The sequence below is a fragment of the Drosophila virilis genome, chromosome 2 (genome assembly GCF_030788295.1).
Source record: "Drosophila virilis strain 15010-1051.87 chromosome 2, Dvir_AGI_RSII-ME, whole genome shotgun sequence".
NCBI classification, from domain to species: Eukaryota; Metazoa; Arthropoda; class Insecta; order Diptera; family Drosophilidae; genus Drosophila; species Drosophila virilis.
In genome coordinates this window covers 23576007-23602084 of record NC_091544.1, presented here as the reverse complement: position 1 = coordinate 23602084, position 26078 = coordinate 23576007, and the positions used below count along the sequence as shown (strand labels likewise).

Here is a 26078-nt window from a genome sequence, read left to right as displayed (position 1 = left end):
GAGCACTAAACGTTTTCTTACTTAATTTTGCATTTTTGTATCTGTTTATTTTAATTTGTTTTGTAATATTTATTTATCTATATATGCACATATTTATTTATTTATGTTGCTTAGGAGTTTTGTTTTTCCAAGTGAGAGCAGTGTTGATTTGCTTTCTAGTATACACATAAAAAAAAGTGATAAACAAATTGTCTAGTACCCTATTAGTGGGTTTAAATAGTATGGCACTCTACCCAACATTTAAATATATTTTATACAGTTCATTTAAATCTTTTTTTTTTTGTGCTTTTGCACTAGCTTTGCGATGGTGATCCAGTTGGGGTTGATGAGACCACAATGGGCATCAATTTCCCCTGGACCCGTCAGGCGGCTCCAATTTGCACTGCACTCTTTCTCAAAGGGTGCACTGTGGTGGCCAAAATATTAGGCCATAGCCCAGAATTACTCTGGTTGGTTACCCTGGAGAACACTAGCAACGATCAGGATGTCAGGCTCCTCTTTTCCCTTTTCGAGGCTTTATTATTAGCTGCTAATAGTGGGGTCAAGATGGAATGCCCTTAGATTATGATTTTGGAAGACCGTCACACGTGGCGTCTTGGTTTATATGAATTGCCACTACTCAAGCAGTTCCGCGCCCAATTGCATGGGCTTACTTTTATTGGCGGATATTTCTCCTTTCGTTTTATTTTTTTTTCTTCGAACTTAAATTCAAAACAAAAATATAACCACGACAACCTCCTTCCTTGGGGAGCTACAGCAGTAAAAAGGCCTTCTGCAGATATCCGAAGGTTTTTATAAGCTTTTAAAAGCTCATTCTCCCGGATGGCAAGTGGGGAAAACGAAGTTTGAGGTGATCAAGCTTTCTTGTAGATATATAAGTGCGGCGCAACCTTGCAAAAGCTCGACTTGCATCGAGCACATTATCTAAAGCTTTATTTGATACATTATACGATAAAAACGCAAGCTTTTGTCCGTAACAACACCGGCGACATTTTTATCGCAAACGATCTGTGGTAAAACTGCGGTTATTTTTTTACCTCTACTCGCCGAAAAATCGGAGAGGATAGTTGAAAGATTAGCAGGAAGTTGCTACGCATAGCTTTGCCGTGATATGTTCCTGACTGACGCCGTTGTAAATTTTCTCATTATTAAAATCTCTGTCATGCTAATAATTCGACACTTCACAAAGTTCCTCCAAAAAACTTCTTGGTCACTTTAAAGAAGACAGGCCTGGAACTTAAATTATATTGCGCCGCACTCTTTTCATACGAATATTAGGTTTTGTATCTTTTTTTCAGTAGGCCAAACTATCTGTTCTTTGTAATGACCATATGGGCTCTTCTAAAAACAACACTTCTTTTAAGAGATGCTAATTTGCTCGATGATTAGTTATATATAACCCAAAAAGAGCTTTATATGTAAATTAACCTAATGATTGATAAGAGGCTGATTGTAATGCACACGACATGGCCAAAATGTATATGTCCCATCCAGTTTGCGAACACTGTTGCTTTAATGAGAAGTCCTGAATCGAGGAAGACGTGCATTTTTTATCCGATGCAGCCAATGAAATTTCCTAAATTGTTCTAACATAATCAGCAATCCCACATGATCACTCTTGCTTCGTGAATAGGTTTTCTTGAATGTTCTACATTCGCGGGCAAAGGATATAGTTAGGCGCTTAAGTTTTCTTACACGTGTCGCATTTACAAACGTTATTACGCACATTGTTTGCTTATCCTGGCCACAAAAGATTTCAACGTAATATTCCGAGCTTGCTGGAGTACATCTTTCCTAACTCTATTGGGAACCCATAATTCCCATACGTTGTTATCGTGCGTATTGATCCTATTCGCATTTTCAGCTTTATTATAAATAAATTGATTGGATACCTGGAACTTTAGACTGCTGCAGATGCTGGAAGATAGAATTTGTGATGCATAATTAGTGAGGAGTAGATGCATCATGCTACGTAGGAAAAGGAATACAATGGAAAAGGATTGAAAATATTGACTTTCTATTAATATTTAGATGCCTAGGCGAAGTTTGTTTGCATATACACCACACTTGTCTTCCAGTTCTGGACGGGCTGAAAACTAAAAACTGAATTTTGAAATCGATTTTAATCGATTATTTGGTAATGGGAGAAGTTATCAATCGGAATCATATCGGAAGTAAACTAGTCCTACGAAGGCACTAGGAGGACCTACGTTCATTACAACAAATTTCTCTTATAGATATAAAAGAAAGACAGTACGCACCGCTTAGCCTAGGTAGCCTTATAAAAGTCCACCATTTCGTGATCGACCAAGTATCCAGAGATCCGGCTGATTTTTTCATTTCAGGCGCCACATTAGTATAGGAATCTAGCCACGTAGCATCTAGCCACGTAGAAATGCATATCTAGGCGGGCCCTGCATCGGTCGGAGGTGGTAGATGGTTTTAAAAACTGCCCGCCTCGCCACCTCGATGAGCTGCTACCAGGCGGAATAGAGCGCAGTGGGCTTCGTTAACCTCCACAGAGAACAACTTGTCTTCCAGGAACAATGCTAGTACCCCGTACAACCCGTCAGGGTGCAGTGGCATGAGCTTATAAAAAGAGACCTTCGTGCCAGACCCGGTCAAAAGGCTGTCGAGACTACAACGTCGTGGAGCGTCAGTAATTCGGTTAACACCTGTATATATTTGAAATATTAAACCTACGTGGAAGTTACCTATGTATGTTAAGTATCCATAAAATGGATTTACTAGTAATTCTAAATTTAATTTTCATACATTGTAAATCTTTTTATCTCCTTAATTTAAACTTATTTATAAAAATATCAACAGATGTTAATAGCTTATAGATAATGATCCCATTTGGCCAATACAGCGTCCCTCTTCATCAAAACTGGCTAAGGTCAATCGAGACAGCTTATTGCATAATACTCCGTTGCCATTGTTTTGAATAGGGTTTGGTTCTGAAAAAATAGATGTATATCAGATAGTTGTTCAATATGATGAATTACACAAGCAAACATATTCAGATTCGGTTTCGCTCTTCGTCGAACATTATTTCGTAGTGTACTCTGTTTGGCGTTTCTGGTTTAGCAATACACACCGCTGTGTCTAATAGTACCAACTTAACAAAATTATACGACGGCCGTTGGTTCTTTGACATTTGCTTGCACCCGCGAAAGGACCGCTGTTAATAGATGTTGCTTCCGTCGCTTAGGGAATATTTCGTCCTAGGGACGTCTAGTGTATGATTCAGCAGAGACGCTGGGTTTTATTCACATGGCTAGCTTCAGTGCATAGCCTGGCTCACCCTCTGATCATTGGAGTCTAATATCCTGCTTGCCGACACCTTCTGCAGTCGCTCCACGCTGCGTGAGCAATTGACCACAGTGCCTCGATTATGACGGCGAGCGCATTAGAATTGGTGACGTGAACGGTTCCTTGACTGCATTTTTATTTAGCGACGACATTTTGTGACGCACGCAATAAGCTGATATCGTTCTCACTCTATTCTTACTGAAGCCAACTGGATTTGCTTTGTTTAATATTTTGAATGAGGGGTCGCTTGGCTTCCCACAGGATTTCAAGCCTAGAATCAATTGCAACCATATTGTATTATGCTTTTGTAACTGGTTGTATTATTCGTTGAGAATGAATGGTTCGTATTGCTTTTTTAATTGGTTTTTTGTTTCATCAAAAATGAATTGTCGATATAACTGTCTAGTAGTAGTGACAAGTAGTGCAATCGGATTCGTGTTAAACTTTGGAAACTTTTGTTAAAATGTATTTTTTATTACTGCTTAAGAAGAAGAATAGAGGCTCTTGTTATTACTGCTAAAGCAAACGAGCTAGTAACGCGAGCTGCTTTTGGTCTTGGTAGATGAGGGTTCTGGATGTCCCCTATTCTAAAACCCCCGACTAGAGCCTCTTACTTGATTTAAATTATATTCTTACCATCATGATATTGTTCAGCAGGATTTCCCTCTTGTTTCTTTTTTCGCATTTGCTCCGTGAAGTGAGATATAAGAGCGTCAATCATAGCAGCTTCCTTAGAAAACAGTTGTACTAGCTTAGATATTTGTATTCCATTTTCAACAGCGTCAAACTAATTACAAAATTGAATGAAAGTATGTTTTTAAATTATATTATTTTTTTTTATTATTTTTCTTAATTTTTTTGAATTACTAACCTGTAAAAATATGCATGTGAGACATTCTGAATCCTCACTAGCACTTGGTTTAGCATAGTCCCACGACATATCTTCATATCGAAGTCCCAATAATAGCGTCTATGCATGTAAAACATATAAAATTGACGGTTTATAGAAATTAAGTGTCATTTTGTCGATTGTGCCCGACGAAGATATATTCTATACCCAGATCTGAAGAACAGTATTTACTTGTATGTATTCACACGACATATTATATAAGCAATAAGCTGTCTACATACACTTATAATTTAATTAAATATAATTTTAAAAAAAAAATCGGCAACTTGTAGAACTGACATACGAATATTGGTAATTGCAGCTAAAATTTACTTTTAATTTCGGAATTATCGGATCTTAAAATTGATACTAACCGGTTATGGAAAAATGTGTAAATCTGGCTGTGATCGATACTTTTATATGTCTGAGCAGGAATACTTACGTTTTCAAAGCAGTCTATTATAAAAACTCCTCTCTCGTTTACAGCAATTAACACCTCCATATCTTTATGGTTAACTAAAGACATAATTCCTCTTACAGGTTGTTCCATTTGTCCATGAAAAAATGCTGCACTGCAATTAAGAAAATATTATAATAAAATTAGAGGATATACGCGCATAACAAAAATGGTTTGCACAATATAAAGATAAAATTGTTGCTCAATATAAAGGTAAAAATTGATGCTTGTGTTGAGATTCCGAGCTTAAGCGTAGGTACTTGGAATTCATGGAGGATTACATAACGTTGGGTCACATGTCTAAAATATACGATAAGATTTCAAATACTCCACACTGTTGGACCGAACATTAAAGAGGATCTTTTTTCGACTCTGATTCAATTTAGACTCCACAAATATGCATTGGCAGCTGGCATCAAAAAGATGTATTGGGAGGTCATGGAACATGGAACGGAACATTCTCTCCGGCCGGCTAACCAACATCTGATGACAGATGAAATACGTATCTTAGAAGCACGCAAATCAGCTGTTGGACTAGCAGCTACTGAAGACCGAACAGAAATCTTAGAAACTATCGATATTTTCTCATCGCATGCTGAGAGTTTTTACTTATGTGATCCGCTTTATTCAAAAATGTAAGTCACGAGCACTTAAATTTGAGAATATCCCTACGACGCTCGAAAGAAGCTTTCCATAAAATAGTTGAAGTCATCCAACGAGTTAAATTCAAAGATGACATAGAAAAAGTTCGAAAGGGTACGCGCGTGGGTCATAGCTTGCAGCTAGTCCATTTATACAATCTACCGCCCCAGCAGGCGTATGGTTGAAAATTTTAAATTTTCAATTGAATTCTTCGCAGAGCCGTCGATTAATTACCATTGCACATTCAACTTTGAAGTATTTTTATTTTTATTTTAAGCAAAAGACGGAGAGATCGCGGACCCCATAAATTTATTTTATATATTTATTCTAAATCAGCATCAACAGCCGAGTTTATATATCAGCATCCGTCTGTCCGTATGTCCGTTAGAGTGTTAATATAGGAAATAGGCGTTGAGTTTAAAAGCGTTCGTCTTAAACGGTCCATTGCATAGATCCGTTTTTCCGAATTCCGGCCGAATTGCACAATTATATCATATTGGTGCCATAGGAAGGATCGGTCGAAAATTAAATTCTTGTATTAAAAAGTTTTTTGTTTTTCTCGATATCTCGGCATAAATGCAAAATCCTATCAATCTTAGACTACTGTTTCATATAGCTACCACATGAACGGATATCAAAATATTTTCATCAATCTTTGGCGTGCCAAAGATATCCTCGTTAATATTTATATTAACAATATTACCTAGCATAAAGAAACTCACCCATAAAATGGCAATGCCCAGCAAAACTCCAAATATTTTCGCATTAGTTTCCGAGTCGTAGCAGTCTGTGGCACTCGCTTGAATTGTTCCAAAAGTTTAATTTCTGCAGAGTTCTTTTGACTTATTGGCAGCCACAACCAATTTGAGCTTTTAGCAACATGCTTTGGTAAGAATCTTGACTGATTTTCTCTAAATAGACAAACGTTTTATTAGCTCAAGTTTTATTCAATTTTCATACTCACCTAAAAAAACCCACAGTGTGCGTGAGAGAGTTGTATGGACCAAGCTCAATTCTAGCTTGAATGCCACCTAGCATTAGCGAATGTACCGGCTCCATTATATATCTTCCCGTTAAAACGCAATGCTTTGCCTCTTCGTACAAAAGCTCAACAATTCGGTGATCCCTATTATTTTTTTCCGTTAAAGTTAAATAATTGTTCATCTCAAAACTTCAACTTACTTGATTTTTTCTTCATCCCGCTTAGAAAAAAATACATTCCTCTTTAAGACTATCATCGGTTCATCGTATTTTCGTTCAATTGGATTTCCACTGCTATACTTTTCGAGTAAGCTCGGCCAAGCTACTCGCACAATATATGGACAATGATGTGATTTCAGCTGCATTTCCAATAAACTACTAGTCATCCATAGTCCAAAAATACTTTGAGCTAACAACTTATTAGAAATTCCTAATTCCTCGCATCCCAGTGCAGCTGCCAGCATTACTTGGGAAGGACAATGCGCTGTACCCTCGATTTCCATATGCACAGCAACTCTTGACATCAAATATACGCAAGTCGGAATAACCTAGTAAATAACAAAAGAATAATATAATGTTTAATGTTTAATTTATCCATCTAACTTACATTTAGTAGAGTGCGGGTGACCACTGAATTCGATTTTCCTGCACTTGTGTAGGTAGAAGCGGAGTTACCGCCAAGCATTCGTTTTGTTAATGCTGGATTCTGTTGAGCGTCATTGCTGTTACTGCATTTTTGTTGAACTGGTAAGAAATTTGTAAGAATTCCTGATTGTAAGATTAATATAAACCTTAGGTTAAGAACTAAAAGTTTCATTATTACCGGATGCACTTCGAACTCCCGTCATTGGTCCAAGCGAATTGATGTTATTAATGATATTGCCGCTTATGTCTGAAATATGCAGACCACTGTGACAAGCATCATTATTTGGCATGGACATCGCTGAATTAATTTGTGCTGATGCCATACAGTCATTCTCATTTCGACTTGCACTAACAACGCTAGATACGCTTGCGGAAGATGCAAATGCACTTCCTACAGCTGTCTGAATTTGAGCTGTTGTCACCACACGATGTACAGTATACATAACAGGTGGAACAGGTGCATTTACGGAAACCAGGGATACTGGCGTTTGTGAACCTATTATGTCACATGCGGTCACATTAGCATTGCTTATATGCGTTTGAGTCGCGGCCACAACGCGCCCGTTTCCATTGGAATTTGAAAACATTGTACACTCAACCGAATCATCAACAGTGTCTAAAGCTGAGCTTGGACTGCATGTGATCGTTTGTTGGTTATTTTGCATAAGATGGTTGTTAGAATTTTGATTGATGTGTTGCAGTGGATGTTGAATGTGTTGATAATTTTGCATTGGCTGTGGCATTTGGTGGTGAGAGGGCACAGTATTTTCATTACTGCATTTCACATTATTTCCTACATAGTAATTGTCACGACACTTGCCATCCGTGGTGTTGTAATACACGCGTGAGCTGTTTAAAGTGCACAAAAATTTATTTTCAATTTATAATATGTAGAAAGACGTATGATGACTTACTGGTAATCCTGGGAAGATGACTTCTTGCGATTATATTGCAACGTGCCCAATGGTACAGTCATAATGTTTATATAATTGCCAGTATTACTCGTATTATTAGTACATTGACTACTGTTATTACAGTTAGAAAATACAAAAGGGCTTTCGACGCTCCGATTTCCTATTTGAGATTTTATATTTCCATTTCTTAAAGGCATACCCCTTGAATTGAATCCCGATTCCAAATGGTTTGAAGTACAAGCTGGGTATTCTTGAGCAACATTGCTTTCATAGCACATTTTATTTAAGGGCTGTTGAGAAATTGATGATGAAGATAAACTCTGCTGAGTTCCACTTCGGCAATAATATTGGTTTGTCTCCATATTGTCATATTTTAGAGTTAAATCGGCTGCAATTCAAAGAAACATAATAATTAAACTTCATATTTATACGTTGTCATAGTTATTTTTGGTCCATAAGCATAGATCTTTAAAAAGGTTATGATCTCAAATAATCCGGGTTGTTTGGGTAATGAAAATATCACCATCAAATGCAGCTCCGTGCTCCGTTGCCTTGTCATATAACAATAAAAATTAGTTTCCCAACCATGGCCATGACTTTAGACCTGTGTTGTATTAAGACGGACTTTCTTTTACATTTGACTATACTGGTCAAACTTTCACAACAAATGAGCAAGCACTTTATCCTTACAGACTATAATCTGCTAACATTTGCATTGTCATACATACCAAACTCAAAATGTAGTGGACTTTTAATACTTTAAAGCCATTTAATGGAGTAAGGGTTATAGCTAGAATTATTACAAAAAAACTTAATTAAAAAACAATCACATCTGCTGTTTTCGAACTCGAGTCCTTATCAATGGAAAGAATACATTTTTTTAGCCTTACCGCCATACTGACATTAGATCTTTTACAGAAACTTGACGCTTGACGGTAACTGCAACGTTATACTTTAATATGAATGTTTAATAACTTCTGCGTATCATAATTAATTCGATGGAACTTTTTGCGTTACTGTGAAAGAGAGAATACTTGTATTCCCAAAACGACAACCGCCTAAAAACCTTGGATGTATTTGGTAGCTGGGTTTACTCGGAATTTGGATTTACTTTATTGCTCAAAGGGGTTACAAAAAAGATGGAGATTTGGAAACATTTTATATTATCCCTTGAACCCATTGATTTGTGCAAGTGTATATTGTTAGCAGAAAGATTTCCGATTTCAAAAAGTATTTAAATTCTTCGTTCGAAAGTTTCGTATGTTGGGAGCTGAAATGTTTGTGAAGCTAGCCCGTGGGTACCCCAGGGAACCTCTCATTCAGGAAGACCGATTAGAAAAGTATAAAATGATTGAGTTAAGAATTTAGAATTAAAAGGTTAACCTCTGCACTTTGGGTGCCATATTTAAGCTCTAGATATCTTTAAACTTCAAATTTCGGAAACTTTATATTCGAATCAAACGAATGCGTCTTACCTGTTCTTCCTTCTTGATAAGTATTGATATAATGCACGAAATGTTACAATTTAAATTTTTAGTATTTGGTATAAATATATTAAGTCCAGTAGTGTGGGCTTAAACAGAACATTTAACATTGTTTTAATAACAATCTGGTTTACTTTTAGCCCGCATGCAGGATTTAATCAATACCCTCGTGGTCACTAGTTTCGCAAAATCCATATACCCATACCCAAAGAATTTCAATGTATGTATGAATATATATGTACATAGCATATATGTATGTATGTATATGTTGTATGTACTTAGGAGTGTAATTGAGTATAATTAATTACATTAGAAACCAATATTAATCTGACTTTGAGTCTTATAAATACATAAGTAAGAGTATTAAAGTCATTTACATTTGTATAAAATTTACAACATTTTTAACTATTAAAACTCACTTATATATATTTTAACTTTCTCATATCATTATCTCACACACATATGCGTATACAATATATATAAAATTTCATTTACAAAAAAAAAGAAAGGAAAACATCAAATGAGCAAACATATGTATGTATGTATGTGTTTTTCCCCGTACAAAAACCGTTACATACTATGCTATTCTATTCTACTATTTCGATTCTACTTGTTTTTATTATTATTATTATTTATTACAATTTCTTTTGTATCTTTTCAGTTTTTATTTATGTTTAATAGGCAAATTACATATTACACTTAGCACCAAAACAAACACAATACATTTTGTATACTAGAATGTCCCCAGTAAATAAATACATACAAACTTTTATACCAAACTGGTATACCCTTACCTTGCCTTGCCTAGCGCATGCGCAAAAAGTATTGTGGTTATATAAAGTCGATAACAGTATAAAACGAATGGCTTGAAATGCACTTACAGGGTCTATACCTGAAAAACTTAGTGTTAATAGCATTCACATAACTATCTCTCACAGCTGTGTGAAACGAAGTTTAATAACTCCAACAAGAAAATGATTTAAAATGTAGTATTCCTATTTTTATACTCTGAACCCATTGAAAAAGGGGAAAAAGACTGCTGAGGGAAAGACTACTGATTTTTTTTTTCAAGACATTACATCTTGGGCTTGAATTTATGCCTGTTTTAAGAATTTTACATCAGCCAATGCAGAGTGAGGGGGTAGGCCTGAAAATAAAAATATGTTTCTTCTGTGTAACGCAAACTAGAGGCTTAGGGGCCACAGGTGTGATATGGGGAATACTTTTAGCTATGGAACCTAAAACACGCTGTATTCCGGACGACAAGCCTTCTAGCGGCCGCTGTAAATTTAATTGTTGCTATCGTTCTGTAAGAACTTCTACGACAGCGAACGACTCGTATAACTTAATGGGTTTTCTCGTACCGATGTCACACATTTCAGAGCAGAACTAGTATCCGCCGCAGACTTAACAGCTACCGGGGTAACAAAATATATGATCTGCTGTTTGATCGGGGTAGTAGAGATAATTAAATACTTTCATGGAGGTTTACCGCCGATGGAGGGCGGCCAACCTCAGGCTGAACAGGAAGAAGCTGATCCATCTAGGACATGATATTTGCGGAGAAGGGATACGTACTTCTCCGGAGAAGGTGAAGGCGATACGTAACCTTAGGGCTTCATGGTACAGGCGTTTCGTTGACAACTTCGCGACTCAGGTATAACCGCCAACACCGCAGGAGGAGACACTGCCTCAATTTAAGGATAGCTTGACGACTGCCCTTTTTTGGTTTTTCCGTCCGGCTTTTCTGTTCGGCTTTTCCGCACAATTCGTCGTGTAGACTGATGCGAGTGAGCATGACTTCGGCGCAGCGCTTAAGAAGACAATAAAGGGACAGGAGCGGGTAAAAGCGTACGCGAATCGAAAGTTGAAAATGAGAAGAGAAAGAGTGCTGGCAATCGTGCGGTCAATCCGCAAGTTTCTTTGCTACTTAGAGGGATACCGTTTCGATGTAATAACAGATCATCTGGCAATCAAGTGGCTCAACTCGATCGAGAACTTTTCAAGGATGATGGGAAATGGACACTGGAATTGCAACAGTTTAAGTTCGATGTCCACTACTCACGAGGGAAGCTCCTCTAGAGACCTGTCAGCAGGCAGTGGTGGCTGAGTCCCCTGTGAATGAGTTACGAGAATGCGTGCCAGGATCGCCGAAAAGCCAGCCAACCCTACATAGAATAAAATGAGCGGTTGTATAGGCACGCCAGTCGTCAACGGCAGAGGGTATCTCGGGAATGACATGGTGCTCCCACGGCCGGTCATCAAGGCTGGAGGAAAAAAGTGTCAAAGTTGGACCAGAGGTATGGCTGGCCGGGCATATTCCGCAAAGCCGCCAAGTAAGTGAAGGGCTGCAAAGTCTGCCAGAAGTTCAAGAGCGAATAACTGATGGCATGCTGACGAGATGATGACGAGCAACGGGCCAAGTTATCGAATATCGGAAATGAACTCGTACTGCGCAGCCACTGAGAGGGCCTACGGTGCAAATTTAAGTCTCTAGATCTTACAGGTACTGTAACCGTTGCGTTCAGCCATATAAACGGACGGACGGATAAACAGGCGGAAATGATGCTGATCATATAATAACAAAAATATACAATACTTGCCCTAGACACTTTGGTTAGTTCCCCCTAATGCACAAAGCAATGAGTGGGACCGAGGATCAATGCTCATGCATACACACGTATGCTGTAAGGAATTCAAAAGTAAAATATTTAACTTCGGCCACAGCGGCGTTGAGCTCTGAGCGCGATACGGTTTGAAACTGATCGCTCAGCTCCTGAGGCTCGGCTTTCATTTGCCACTCTCAGCAATCTCACTCTCTCTGGAAATTACAAAATAAAGACGAATAATCTGTTCCTATCCCATACTGTTCCAAGAAATATTAAGCCGATAATCATAATCAATAGTCAAAATAAATTAAAGAGTTTGCTCGAAATGTCTGACGATCGCGATCTGACTCTGAAAACCTGCTAATAGATATATGGCAAGAAAATATTGGCGAACTGAAAGATGCACGGGAAAATTCGAAGAGTAGATAGATCAACCTGGGTTCATGTCAAGCTGGTAGGTATTGTGAAAGGCTTTAAATTGCACGAAATATGCAAGGCACAACTTAATCAGAGTATAGCTAGGACTGGCGAACGATAAAACCAAATGTGGCTGTTGATGGCGTAATTATTACTTTCTATGAATAAATATGTAATAGGCAACTCAACATTTAACATCTGTCAAGTTGTTCCCTTAGACATTGCCGTGCCAACATCTTCTCATTAATATCAAAAAATCTGTTTCTATCCCATACTGTTCCATTATGTGAAGAGCAATATTGCAATTGTCACTGATGCTGATTTTATGGACATTCAAAACACGATGGCGACGTAATTTGTTAGGTAATTTCAAATCCTTTCTCTATCTTTGCTACAAATGGTCAAATTTTGAGATACCTTTTCGTTGGTTCACTTCGGCAATAAAAATAACAATTGCGTATCTATTTTTAAAATTCAGCACATTGTACTACTTCCATTTTCAAAGATTCGTTCCTCGAAAATGCCCTCAACGTAAATTGCCAATACCATACATTTTCACAATTATAATTTATAATTTTATAGTTGCTGTCTTGACTAAACATTGTACTAGGGATGATCGATAATGTTATTTCTGTGTCACAGTTACAAGAATTAGCGGCAAAAATTTGTGACAAAAAATAAACGAGAACATCTATTGAAAGCCTGATGGGCTTCAGAAAGCGGGTTACAGATTGAGGATATCCCGCAGTCAGGCAAAAATAATCTTCATATGACAAATATTGCTGTACTGTTAATTTGCATTCCTCATAATACTTTACGTCGTTCCATTGCTTTACTATCGCTTAATGTCTCAGGTTGATTTTTTGTAGACGTTGCTTTTTTAATACTTTAAAATACTTGTTACTTTAAACGGGTTGAGTAAGAATCGTTCTTCTCTAATGTGTAGCTCATGTGTACAAAAAGTATTCTTTAATTTTCGAAGAATCTTGCAAAATCAAACAGTGAGTAGTGATAATACTACTTATTTACATACACGCATACCAGGGATTGCCTGCTTGCTCACATATAACGTTTGACTTTGAATAAAGAATATGATGTCCATATGCAAAACAAACGGAAGAAATTATACTCTATTAGCAAAATCTACTTGGTCGGGTGACCACCGAAATTTTAGGTTTAAACATTTGGACAAAAAGCAGATTAACTATAATTAGATTCGTCACATTAAGTTATTACAATATAAAGCGAACGGCGGAAAATCATAAAGACAATATGTATAAGATTTTTTACTACTAAATCTGATATAGAGGGTCGCCGTTGATGAATGTGCCAAAATTTGGCCGGTATCTTTATAATATGTACATATGCATGTATGTATTTAGATTCTTGTATGACACACAAAAAAGTATTTTTATTTGATGAATACTGATAAACTTAAATGAACTGATAATACTATGTGACAAAATATGGCGCATTTGATGATACCGATATTTTTGATGGATTTTTAGTTCCTAAAACTTAAGTGATATTCTTTAATACTTCTTATACCTGGTCTAATTCTTTAATTTAAATTAGTTTTCTTTTAATTTACTATCTCATTTTGTATGCTCGACATGAAAGGGATCCGTTCTAAAAACCAATAATTGTATGAAAACCAAATTCGTTTTTAAAGCTTTCAACCAAAGTATACAGTTTTTAATTTCAATGTGATTAGCATATTAGCGTATCATATAGCTTTTATTGTTGCTTAAAATCCGACTTATAATATTCTAAAGGGTATTGTAGTTTTGTTGAGCATTTATTGTTGAAAATTTCAGTAATCGAAATCTATCATCCACTACTTCTGCATTTTTAATATTTCCCTTATTTTCTATACGTACTGCATTTTTTTTAAAAAAATACTGAAGCTCACTATCATATGAGCTATTATATTTCCTGCGATTTCTCTAGGCATTTCTCGCCACAAAACGAATCGCCGTCTCTTGTTGCTAATTCCACATTTTCGTCCCTCTATGGGATATACAAAATAACTAGTTCTCGAAAATAATTTCTCCTATCAGAATTAATATTAAATCCTATATCTTATAATACTGGGAGTGTGCCTCTTCTTCTTAACGAAGCCACTACCATCGTTTAGTGAGTAAACTAATTGCTGACAAGCCCTTGGTGTTTCGATGTCATTAGCATGTCATTAGTACCACTATGCAGTTTGATAAAACTGTAAAAAGCAGCAAAATTAGCTAGGCATAAACCATCTTAAGCGTAGGGGCGCTGAGCATAATGTTCTATTTGCTTCTGGTAATAAGGTATTGATATAAACGACTGCGTTGCTGCTTTCGAATAAAGGCATATCTAAACAGCAGTACCTGCTTATAACGAGAAAGAAAATAGCTAGCTAGAAAACAGGGTATTCCCTATTCGGGGATAAAACGTTCCGTGCGCAGGGCCGGGCAATACTCGCTCGTTGTTATATATATATATCTCAGTTAATATAAAATTTCATTTTAGGTAAAACTGGCGACTTTTATCCTGAAAAATCAACCATGAAGACACGGTTTAACTCTTACGATATAACATGTGGTGTCGCAGAGCTTCAAAGGTAACAAAATATCGTAAAGATATTTATATCTATATTTCTTTATATACCCTGAGTATATTGAAATTAGATGAACAGTAAAATTGGATTCATGCAAATGCATGTAACAAACAAAACATAGCAAATTTAACAATAATATTTCTATTTTAGGTTAATTGGCTTGCGTGTAAATCAGGTGTATGATATTGACAACAAAACATATCTTTTTCGGCTTCATGGAGGCGGAGCTTCGGAGAAGGTTACATTGCTGATTGAGTCTGGCACGCGTTTTCACACGACTGCATTTGAGTGGCCAAAGAATGTAGTGCCTTCAGGATTCAGCATGAAGCTAAGAAAGCACTTAAAAAACAAGCGACTTGAGCGTATAAGTCAATTGGCCACGGACAGAATTGTCGATTTTCAATTTGGCACTGGGGAAGCTGCTTATCATGTTTTGTTGGAGCTATACGACCGAGGAAATATTATTTTAACTGATTACGAGCAAATAATATTATACATCTTACGACCTCACACAGAAGGAGAATGTTTGCGTTTTGCCGTTCGGGAAAAATATCCCAGTGGCCGAGCACAAGTTGGAAACATTGAGCTGTCGGAAGAAGCTCTGCGTGAAATAATAGAGCAATCAAATGTTGGTGAAGGTTTGAAACGTATTCTATTGCCAGTTTTAGGCTGTGGTCCAGCTGTAATTGAACACGTTCTAATTGAACATGGAATAGAAAATTGCGTTGTTAGTGCGCAACAAGAACAAACAGAAACATCGAAAGCAAATAGATGTAAAAAAAATAGGCGTAGCTCACAAATAAGTAGAGCTGATACTAAGTTATTTGATTTTGCGACCGATCTACCATTGCTAGTGAAGGCTATTCAGGTTGGTAAATAATTTGTTTTTATATCTTAAGTTACTTTAAGATTTGGGTTTGCTTATTTTATTAGAGAATGTGCAAATAACTGTTTCATAATATAGTTGTATAAACTTGAAACTTCTCCCCATACATAAAATCTTAAGATTATCACACTGCAAAATCATAAAGATGGTATAATTAAGATATCTATAACAAACTCGGCATTTCCTATTTTATTTATTCTGCTTAAATATGAGGTCAATTTTATCAAAAGCGCACCATTATAATGTATTTGTCATTAGAAAGAATCGGTCGAAAATGAATTTTTGTATTCCAAAATATTCTGCTTTACAAGATATTTTCATTAAACTCAGTGATGAAAATTATTGCAATTTTTTCTATTTGAACATAACATTTTCTTTTCCATCAATGATCTGGGCTTAATTTCATTTGATGGGTGTTTCATAGTTTTCGAAAAATGTATTTATACTGGGGAGAAATGTAGGTCAAAGATTAGGTGGGTGATGTTCACATTTCATTTTCAAATCTCTACATAAAAACTTAATGAATACGTGGTTCAGCGATTTAGAAAGTTCCTCTCAAATTTTTAACATATGTGCAAAACCATTAGGCAAATTTCAACAAGGGTAAAGTTATTCTTCCTTTATTTAATATGTTTTTTGCCTTGGAGCTTTAAAGGGATTTGCGTCAAAAAAGCTGTCATTTGGATTCCTCAATTTAGATTTTGCTAAATCTTCGCCATGACAAAGTTATTCTTGCTTTCTTGTTTATGATTTAATATATATCTAATATACATTATAGGCATGATTATATCGTTTCTCTTTTTTGCCTTGGACCTTGACAAAAGGAAACATGTTATTTGAAAATCCCAAATCCTTATTTCAATCTTTGTACGCTCCCGTCCGAAACATTCAACTTTAGGTCTCCAAGGTTTGTAGGGGTGATATTTTTTTAACCTCGATTATAATTTTTCGGTCTTGATGTGTTGAAGTCTTACATTTTCTGCTATACATCTTCAACTTTTCTTTACAGTTTCAAAAAATTTTAACTGCGTAAAAATTGTTCAAACTTTTTCCGCTTACATATCATAAAGTTTATATATTCTTGATCAGCATCAATAGCCGATTTGATCTAGCCATGTCTGTCTGTCTGTCCGTAAGTATGAACACAAGAATATTAGAACATATAAGAGCTAGAGACTTTAAATTTTAGCTGTAGGTTCTCCTAGTCCATGAGAGGATAATCGATAATTTACTCAGTTTTCAAGCAATTGATAAAAAGAGAAACCTCTTGTTGATTTAGGTAAGAAAAAAGTTCAATATTTCTAAAAATAAAACAAATTACTTTTTGGTAGTGCTTAATGCTTTTAGTATACAGGTTGTATTGGCATATCCTTTTAGTTTTGAGACGAAGTTTTATTATTTCAATGAATTAAATATTTTGTCCTACCTGACCATAAGGTTTAAGAATGTTCACAAAAGCTTACTATATTTTATACTGTGTAATAAGGAAAAAACGCGCGTGTTTCTTTTTCTTTTATTGAAAATAGGTATTAACATATACGTTTGAATTGAAAGACATCTTTGAATTCATGTCATCTTATCCTGTTTATATTTATTTGCAGAGCGCTCGTGATATAATGGACTTGGGACAGAAAGGAAACTGTAAAGGATTTATAATTCAAATTAAAGAAGAAAAACCGTCAAGTACTGAAAGTACTGACCATTTTTATAGAAATGTTGAGTTTCATCCGTACCTATTTTCTCAGCACAAAAAAATGCCTTTCAAAGAGTATAACACATTCATGGAAGCAGTAGATGAGTTTTTTTCTACGCAAGAATCGCAAAAAATTGATATGAAAACATTACAACAAGAACGAGAAGCCCTTAAAAAGCTTTCTAATGTTAAAAATGATCACACAAGGCGGTTAGAAGAACTTAACAAAGTACAAGATTTAGATAAGAAAAAAGCGGAACTAATAACATGCAATCAAAGTTTGGTGGATAAAGCTATTTTGGCGATCCAGTCAGCAATAGCAAGTCAGTTGTCGTGGCCAGACATACAGGAGCTTGTAAAAGAGGCCCAAGCTAATGGTGATATTGTAGCACGATCGATAAAAAAATTAAAGTTAGAAATCAATCATATATCGTTATTGCTAACTGATCCATATAAATGCGGAAACGAATATCTGAATGATGAGAATGGTGCTGATAATGATGATTCGCTTTTAATAGATGTTGATTTGGCCTTATCCGCATGGGCTAATGCATGCCGATATTACGATTTGAAGCGTTCAGCGGCTCTAAAGGAAAAAAAAACGATCGATGCATCCCAAAAAGCACTCAAGTCGGCTGAACGTAAAACGCAACAAACTCTAAAAGAAGTACGCACCATATCTAATATTGCCAAGGCACGTAAGGTCTTTTGGTTTGAAAAATTTTTTTGGTTTGTTAGTTCCGAGAACTACTTAATAATTGGAGGAAGGGATGCGCAGCAAAATGAACTCATTGTTAAAAGGTGAGTATATTGATAAGATCTTTAAAAGTTATTTAAGAAAAAAGAGTCCTCTAGTCGGGAGTGGGTGACTTCTACAAAGATAGCTGACAAACCTCCAGAAGATATCTGCCAGGCTCAGTATCTGACGGTAGCAGTAAAGATTTCAATCAACGCCTTCATTAGCCAAAACAGCGTAAGCCTTTCTCCAAGAAGTCTAAACGACAGAGACCCGTGCTGAATAAGTGGCCACCACAAGGCAACCCCTACTGGTCAGCAGTCTAAAGACGGAAGTGCATGCATAAGTTCACCAGGGTCGGTGGATTTTTTGGATTTTGGATGAGCTAGTTACAAAGAAAGGAGTTCTTATTTAATAGTCACAATAAAACTCTTGCGAACAAAACTCGTTTTTGCAGCTGGGCTCCAAATATAAGAGTCGTATTAACCGACCAAAAGCCAAATATAAAGACAGTCTCGTGAACGAGTCTTTAAACTGGATAAAGATGCGTCTAACAAACCCAAACACCGTGAGTGTTAGGCATAATATAGTTGATGGCCGACCGAAAATGAACTTAGTTAATCTAAGAGATAATCTGACGCACGAAAGAAACCTTAAATTAATAATAAATTTATTAAATTAAAATGGATCAAAATAGGTACCTGCGGAACCCCTGAAGATGCGACATAAGGTGCGGACAAAATTTGCAATAATAACGATTTGGCAGATAGAAACTTACGCAGATTAATAAAGAAGAATGAAAACCCAGCCCAAACAATTTCTTAACAAGAACCCAATGGCAATCGAAGCCTTTAGAAAAGTCAATAATTTTTGAAAAACACCAAATACCATCGCAATCCGACTGAGAAGAATTGTTTGGGGTTCTAGCGGCATCATAATAATCGTCGTCTGAAAATGTGTTTCCATCATTTAAAATGTTAGAAATGCAGCCAAGGGAACGATCGTCAACGAAATCATAAAATTGCTGAAAGTTCGAGCTAAAATACTTGGCAAATGGATGAGCTCTTCCAAAATCAGAATTGGCTGTACTGTACTAAAGCAGGCAGTGGGGGTCAAAATTTTTAGCCACCAAGCAGGCACAGCCGGCTATGTATAGTATTTACACTCTCGGCTAGATCTTAAACTTAAAGATCTTTTACTTAAAACATTTTTTATTTTCTATGTGCCTTTAATTATCGTTTTTTGTCTTCAAAAATAGGTACATGCGTCCAAAGGATGTATATGTCCACGCCGACATTCAAGGTGCATCAAGTGTAATAATTCGAAATTCTACTGGAGGAGATATTCCACCCAAAACATTATTAGAAGCTGGTACTATGGCGATTTCGTACAGTGTTGCGTGGGATGCAAAGGTTGTGACAAATTCATATTGGGTTTATAGCGATCAAGTTAGTAAAACTGCACCGACAGGTGAATATTTGGGCACAGGCAGTTTTATGATTCGCGGAAAAAAAAATTTTTTACCATCTTGTCATCTGATAATGGGACTAAGCATACTTTTTAAACTTGAAGATAGCTTCATACAACGCCATGTAGGGGAACGTAAAATTCGAAGTACAGAAGATGCTATTGATCAAGAAAATGTTAAACAACCAGAAATTACATATACAGATCCTAATCAAATAACCGAGCTTAACGATGCAAACAGCGACTCCGCAATAAATGTTTTTCCAAACACTGAAGTAAAGGTTGAACATGATACCGGCCGAATAACAATTAAAACTGAGTTATTAGGTGAAGATATAAAAACTAACATTATTGAATCACAACATGATAATCCAATAAATGAAGAAGATGCAGTCATTATAAAAGCCGCACCATCCCGTAAAAAAAATCAACAAACAAAAAAAAGAAAAGAATGCAAAGGACACATGGAAAAAGCAGATCTTGAAAGGCTCCAAAATAATTCGCCAGAAATTCAACCCATTAATTCCTCCAAAGTAAAACGAGGCCAAAAGGGAAAATTAAAAAAGATGAAACAAAAATATAAAGATCAAGATGATGAGGAACGTGAAATACGAATGATGATTCTTAACTCTTCAGGAAAGGACAAATTGAAAATTAATAATGACAAAGATGAAGACAAACCTAACATTTCAAATAAAATAGCTCCAGTAGAAAAATTAGAAACCGCCATCCCCAAAAACCAAATTGAAATTGAAGAAAACGACGATCTTCCGATAACCACTGACGCCGATTTGTTAGATAGCCTCACTGGTGTGCCTTTCGATGATGATGAGGTGTTATTCGCTATTCCAGTTGTAGCTCCGTACCAAGCATTGCAACAGTATAAGTAAGTATAGCATCAGAATCAAAAATTAATTATATTTTTGGTAATTTTTCAAAAAAGTTTTCATCTATCGCTCAAAAATAATTCATAAATAGCCGCTCACTCGATCAGTTGAGCGCGCGGGTATTTGGGTGCTTGACTATGGCATCACCCTATAGCAACGGCTTCGTAGTTATATGACCCAAGGTTCCTGGCTTCTATCTTATCTAAAAATCTTAATTCGAAATTTTTTACAGGTTCAAAGTAAAACTTACGCCTGGTACCGGAAAACGTGGGAAAGCGGCTAAATTAGCACTCAGCATTTTTTCAAAAGACAAAGCTTGTAATAACCGAGAAAAGGATTTGCTGAAGAGTATTAAAGATGAAGCTCTTGCACGAAACATCCCAGGAAAAGTAAAAATTTCTGCACCTATGTTACAAAAGTTACGAAAGTAAATATCGACGACCAAAATGGCAATTCTTTATTCGAAATTATAAGTAAACTATGTACTTATAAAAATAAGGAAACTAAATTATTATAATAAAGTTTACTTTGGAATTATCAAATACAAGTGATAACGGAATAAAACGAAAAAAGCTTATGAGTCAATTTTTCCGCATGAAAAATGGCGCAGATATGTTAAATGATTATTAAAATTACATTTGTGTTTACTTTAGTGGTGGGCTCGGGATGGATGGCAGGAAAAGGATTGGAAATCTGGAAAATTTTCAGTTTTGCTGTGGGGACCTATTTGCTTAAAATAAAAAAACAAGTAATAGGATCTAGTCGGGAGCTCCCGTGTAGGGGATACCCTAAACCCTCTTCTTCCAAGATTAAATGCATATATATATTCTATTTTAGAAGCTATATGTCAAGTTTGGTGGCTCTAGCTCTTATTATTTACCAAAATTGCCAAAAAAAAAAACAGATATGGATATCGATTTATATCGATTGCTTGGAAATGGAGTAAGTTATCGACTATCGGAAGCAAACTCGATCTGCGAAGGCACTAGACCACCTACATCTAAAATTTCAGTCTCTAGCTCTTATAGGTTCTGGGATCCTTGCGTTCATACGTACAGACGGACTGTCATGACTAGATCGACTCGGCCATCAAAAATATTTATGCTTTATTGCGCTGGAGAGGCTTTATCCTGCCTGTTACATACATTTCGGTATCAGCGATATAAAAACTGCACATGGATTGCGTTTGATTGCGTTGCTATATGTATAGGTGAATAAAAGTGCATTATTTTTATTTTTGTTTCTCCATAATGCGGTAGAAATGCACTTGCTTTATGCTGTTGAGACCTAACCCGGTATATATATTTATGGATATGAATGCACGATTAAATGAACGCACTTTTAAAAAGCAATGCTACATTATAATAAAGTCATCTGTCTTAGCGCATATTGATATTAAAACATTTTCACATAAAAGACAGCGATAGTGTATATGTGCTTTGATGCCAAGCAAATTCTGTTTTCCCTTAAAATTAAATTGAAAAACACAAGGGTTATGCTAGTTCTCCTGCTGTTAGCAGCTGAGTTAGGAGCAAATCCTTTGCTTAAACATGTTATATACCAGCCACATTCTAACGTCTTGATCACTTGTTGCTGCAAGGTTCTCTTTACGCAGTATTTGCTTAATCAACACAGTAAATTGGCATCTGAGCGAAAATAATTGAATTGCATTGCCACAGAGAACAGTATATCAATAATATCAATTGCCAATATTATTGATATATTGATTGAAGAAGAAACGAAAGAAACCTTTCGTACTCGCGGTTACTTAAAATCCGAATCGTTGCTGCGAATCGTAAATCAATTTTTTCTAATATTTAACCGACTTTTGCATAGAACTCGCTTAAAAATTTTATTTAAATGACTTTACAAAATATTAACAAAGTTCTCTATGAAATACATAAAGGGGTTCATATGGGAACATTATTTTTAGCGGATGTTTCTTACAAGAAACGGTCGCACAATGTTTGCACGGTACAAGCACACGTAAAAGAAAACAGCGGCATATATAGAGCATTTCGTTTACTATCGAAAGAAAAGTATCGATATTTTATAAAAGAAAAACATCGATAATATGATTGTGCGACAATGTTTTTGCAGCACAAATCAAAGTTGATCATGGAAAGGGATACTTCGTTTGTCAATATTAACGTGTTATTTTTTGCAAAAAGTCGTGAATTAGCAAAAACATCTCGAGCAGAATTTACTGTTAAATCTGTGCTCATAGCAAGGAACTTGTTGAATCAATTGATAGATCGCTTCAACTTGAACACGATAAGCAACAATTTGATTCTAGCTCACAACGAAAACTATATTGAAAACCTGGACACGGAGATCAATTTACAAAAAGGAGACGAGATTGCTGTTATTCCGCCTATAAGTGGCGGGTAATAAAATGGACCACATTCAACTGCTTAACGACAAGATTGACATTAATCTTATCCATCAACTGTTAATCGATCAAAGTTGCGGTGCTTGTTCCGTTTTTCTTGGCACAACACGTGACAACTTTGAGGGAAAAAATGTATGATTTTGTTTTTGTTCAATATCTTAAGTACGTCAAGTACGTTATGTACATACTTTAGTTCTACGTAAATGTTGACAGTCCACTCTAAATACTTTACAAAATATATAAAGTTCGTTAATGTTGTATATTGTACACACAATATTCCTTCTGTTAATGTCTAAATCTATGGAACTCCTCTTGACCAATTAAAAGAAAAACATTCGAGTAAAACAAACACCAACCTTCACTATACTTAAAAAAATAATTAAACAATCGAAACAAGTAAACTGTTCTTACCCACGATTACTAGCGATTTAAATTATGTGCCTGCATAGTTATCCAAAGGCTCTCCAACAAACGGAATCAGCCGTTAAGATTGTTGTATTATAGAAAAATTTATATACCCTTGTAAAGGGATTATGATTTGTCGATCCCATCCAAATTAGTATGTATGTATATCCATGTTCATCCTTCCGGCTGTGTGTTCCTCTGCGAACGAGTTTCTCAATCTCCATCTTGAAATTTTGTATATGTCCGTCTATCTCTTTTTACCCATTTTCAATGAGCTCAGCGTATAAAAACACCAATAGTCGAATTATTCCACGTTTGCCAAAAGGTACATACAATCAGTTTACTTGTATTTTGATTTCTTGTTAACAATCCTAGTTCTTAAATATTTATAAAACTGCTCACTAATACTGCCAATTGCGCACTGATTGCTGTGCCAATACTTACATATACATACATATGTATGTGTATGTGAAAGTCTGTACATATGCATGCATATGCATATTCATACATGTACGTATGTACATATGTCTTGTTTCTTATGAAAGTCAAGTCACGCCACACAAAAGTATAATAACGGTACTAAGAAAGGTGTCCAAAGAAGAATTGATCAAAGGCATTGAATAAATAGACTACACAACATACAGAAGATAATGTGCCGTTACCATTTAGAAAGATAGCGTTATTTTATATTTCGATGAAAGAATATTGTAGATTTATAAATGCAATGCTTAACATTTACATACATACATCCAGGACGCCATTTTAGTTATGGAGAACAAAAACAAGACATAAATTCAAATCTATCCTTGAATCCTTTTATAAGTTGAATAGGAATTAATATCCAAGTCGAAATAGACAAGGCTGCTCGTAGAAAAGCTTAAGGTTTACCAGATAGTATAATATATTGTTTTGACCATCATGTAATTGTCTTGTTTATGATCATATTTGCATATGCAAAAATATATATATGTAAATACGACATTATAATGGTTTTCTTCATGCATACAGGTTATATCATTGGAATATGAAGCTTATGAGAACATGGCTTTAAAAGAAATGGGTAAAATCTGCACTGATTTACGAGTTCGCTGGCCAAGTCTTAAGCATATCGTGATATACCACCGACTCGGAATCGTTCCTGTGAGCGAAGTTAGTGTAGTGATTGCCGCTTCTGCACCACATCGTGTAGCTGCATTGGAATCTGTCAACTTTGCCATAGATCAGCTGAAGTCACGTGTGCCTATATGGAAAAAGGAAGTGTATGAAAAAGACCTAATCGGAGAGTGGAAGGCAAATGTCGAGTGCCCTTGGCCCCGTAAGACACTCTAAGTTTTTTATTTGTATGAGACACATTTATTGTTACAAAAAAAGCGTTTTATCTTTTTCTTAATATACAACAGAATATTCAAAAACATCTTTAAGGACTTTCGAATTCTTTTCTTGCAAAATTGATCAGAAAACTGAAAATATTCCAGATAAGTTAGTACAAATCAGAGTCGATGACAGCGAGCTAAACAGACGTGTGAAATGTTTTTTAAAAAGGAAACGAGATGAAATTAATCTATATAATATACATGACTTTAAGCAGTTGTCGACCAATACTGAACTGGCAGACAGCTCAGAATCGGAGGTAAAATATTCATGCGCCCGTACTCAAAGTTCGCTTGTAAAGCAACAACAATCAAAGAGTCACCTAAAAGGTAGTAATAATTCTTAATATTAATTAAAATAATCAATTATTTGTAATATTTATCCTATCATAGTACGGCGTGAGATTGACAATTCTGGACCACACGTGCGACCCAACTATTCTTCCCAACTTAATAAGCTGACGACTGCACAGCACTATAAAAATGACTCGTTTGAAAACAGCATGCTAAGAAATTCACGTCTGCGCAATATAGAAGAGTATATGTGTGTTACCTCGGATGGCGACAATATTTTAAATCGCATTAAAAATATAGAAAATAAAATATTGTTGTTAGAATCCATCTCTCCAGAATACAAATATTTTGTAAGTATATTTATAATTGTTTATCAAATGTTTATCTTATCGAATTCTTAATATACTTTTAGATACAGTTCGGAACGGATTTGAAAAGAAATAATCATAGAAAAACCAAAAAAGAAATTTACATGTCGGATAGATTGAATGAATTTATTAGTAATTTAAAGAGAGAATTTGGACGGTAAAATTTGAGAATTTTAATTTACAAGAATTTTTACGCTAGTGTTGTTGTCTCAGAATCTTCAAAGCTATACAAAAAGGAAATAATTTTTTCACCATATGCTATTATAAATGTAATTTATAGGATGGGATTCGAAGGTCATCGTATGTAGAGTCAGCGCTATGTAAAAAGTTAGAAAACCATAGTTTATTAATAAAAGCATTCATGCGCGTCTGTATGAAATTCCATTAACAGTATTGGAATTGAGACTGTATTGTTTTCTACATGTTTGTGTTGTTTGCTAACCGGTAAATCAAGTAAATTTGGTATTGCCCAAGTGCAGCGATAGCAAGCGCAAATTGCATAAATTTCTGTATATATGTGCACACACACATTCACGCGCGTCTTAATGGAATCCTGTTGCTGCATTTGGTGTTGGTAGAAGAGAGTTCAGGATATCCCCCAGTCGGGGTCTCCCGACTAGATCTTCTTAGT

At 35.8% G+C, this 26078-nt stretch overlaps 4 protein-coding genes across 10 annotated transcripts; 3 read left to right on the top strand and 1 right to left on the bottom strand.

Annotated features, from left to right (window-relative positions):
- Positions 1–2663: 2663 nt before the first annotated feature.
- Bili (FERM domain-containing protein 8 Bili) lies at positions 2664–23836 on the bottom strand. 6 transcript variants are annotated; one of them, XM_002052913.4, is made up of 12 exons: positions 9967–10074; positions 9319–9416; positions 7844–8231; positions 7108–7778; positions 6892–7052; positions 6486–6832; positions 6268–6429; positions 6026–6214; positions 4647–4776; positions 4187–4285; positions 3952–4102; positions 2664–2960 (listed from the first exon to the last, which is right to left on the bottom strand). In XM_002052913.4, the coding sequence occupies exons 3-12, from the start codon at positions 8203–8205 to the stop codon at positions 2833–2835; spliced, it is 2400 nt and encodes a 799-aa protein (XP_002052949.1). In that variant the 5' UTR covers positions 8206–8231; positions 9319–9416; positions 9967–10074; the 3' UTR covers positions 2664–2832. The 6 variants fall into 6 exon arrangements, with proteins under 6 accessions (XP_002052949.1, XP_070063801.1, XP_070063802.1 ...); XM_070207700.1 differs by lacking the exon at positions 2664–2960 and adding an exon at positions 3018–3586 and having other exon boundaries at positions 9967–10077; XM_070207704.1 differs by lacking the exon at positions 2664–2960 and adding an exon at positions 3020–3586 and having other exon boundaries at positions 6892–7028; positions 9967–10077.
- Positions 13213–21253, top strand: Clbn (Nuclear export mediator factor NEMF homolog Clbn). The gene is made up of 6 exons (XM_002052914.4): positions 13213–13354; positions 14862–14952; positions 15100–15817; positions 17437–18329; positions 19523–20617; positions 20851–21253. Exons 2-6 carry the CDS (start codon positions 14897–14899, stop codon positions 21047–21049), a joined length of 2961 nt encoding a protein of 986 aa, XP_002052950.2. The 5' UTR covers positions 13213–13354; positions 14862–14896; the 3' UTR covers positions 21050–21253.
- Mocs2A (Molybdenum cofactor synthesis 2A) lies at positions 22737–23009 on the top strand. The gene has a single exon (XM_070207706.1). The coding sequence runs from the start codon at positions 22737–22739 to the stop codon at positions 23007–23009; it is 273 nt and encodes a 90-aa protein (XP_070063807.1).
- Mocs2B (Molybdenum cofactor synthesis 2B) lies at positions 23008–25846 on the top strand. Of its 2 annotated transcripts, none has more exons than XM_070207705.1 (5): positions 23008–23142; positions 24424–24730; positions 24891–25115; positions 25179–25429; positions 25492–25846. In XM_070207705.1, the coding sequence occupies exons 1-5, from the start codon at positions 23014–23016 to the stop codon at positions 25606–25608; spliced, it is 1029 nt and encodes a 342-aa protein (XP_070063806.1). In that variant the 5' UTR covers positions 23008–23013; the 3' UTR covers positions 25609–25846. The 2 variants fall into 2 exon arrangements, with proteins under 2 accessions (XP_070063806.1, XP_002052951.2); XM_002052915.4 differs by having other exon boundaries at positions 24816–25115.
- Positions 25847–26078: the final 232 nt, after the last annotated feature.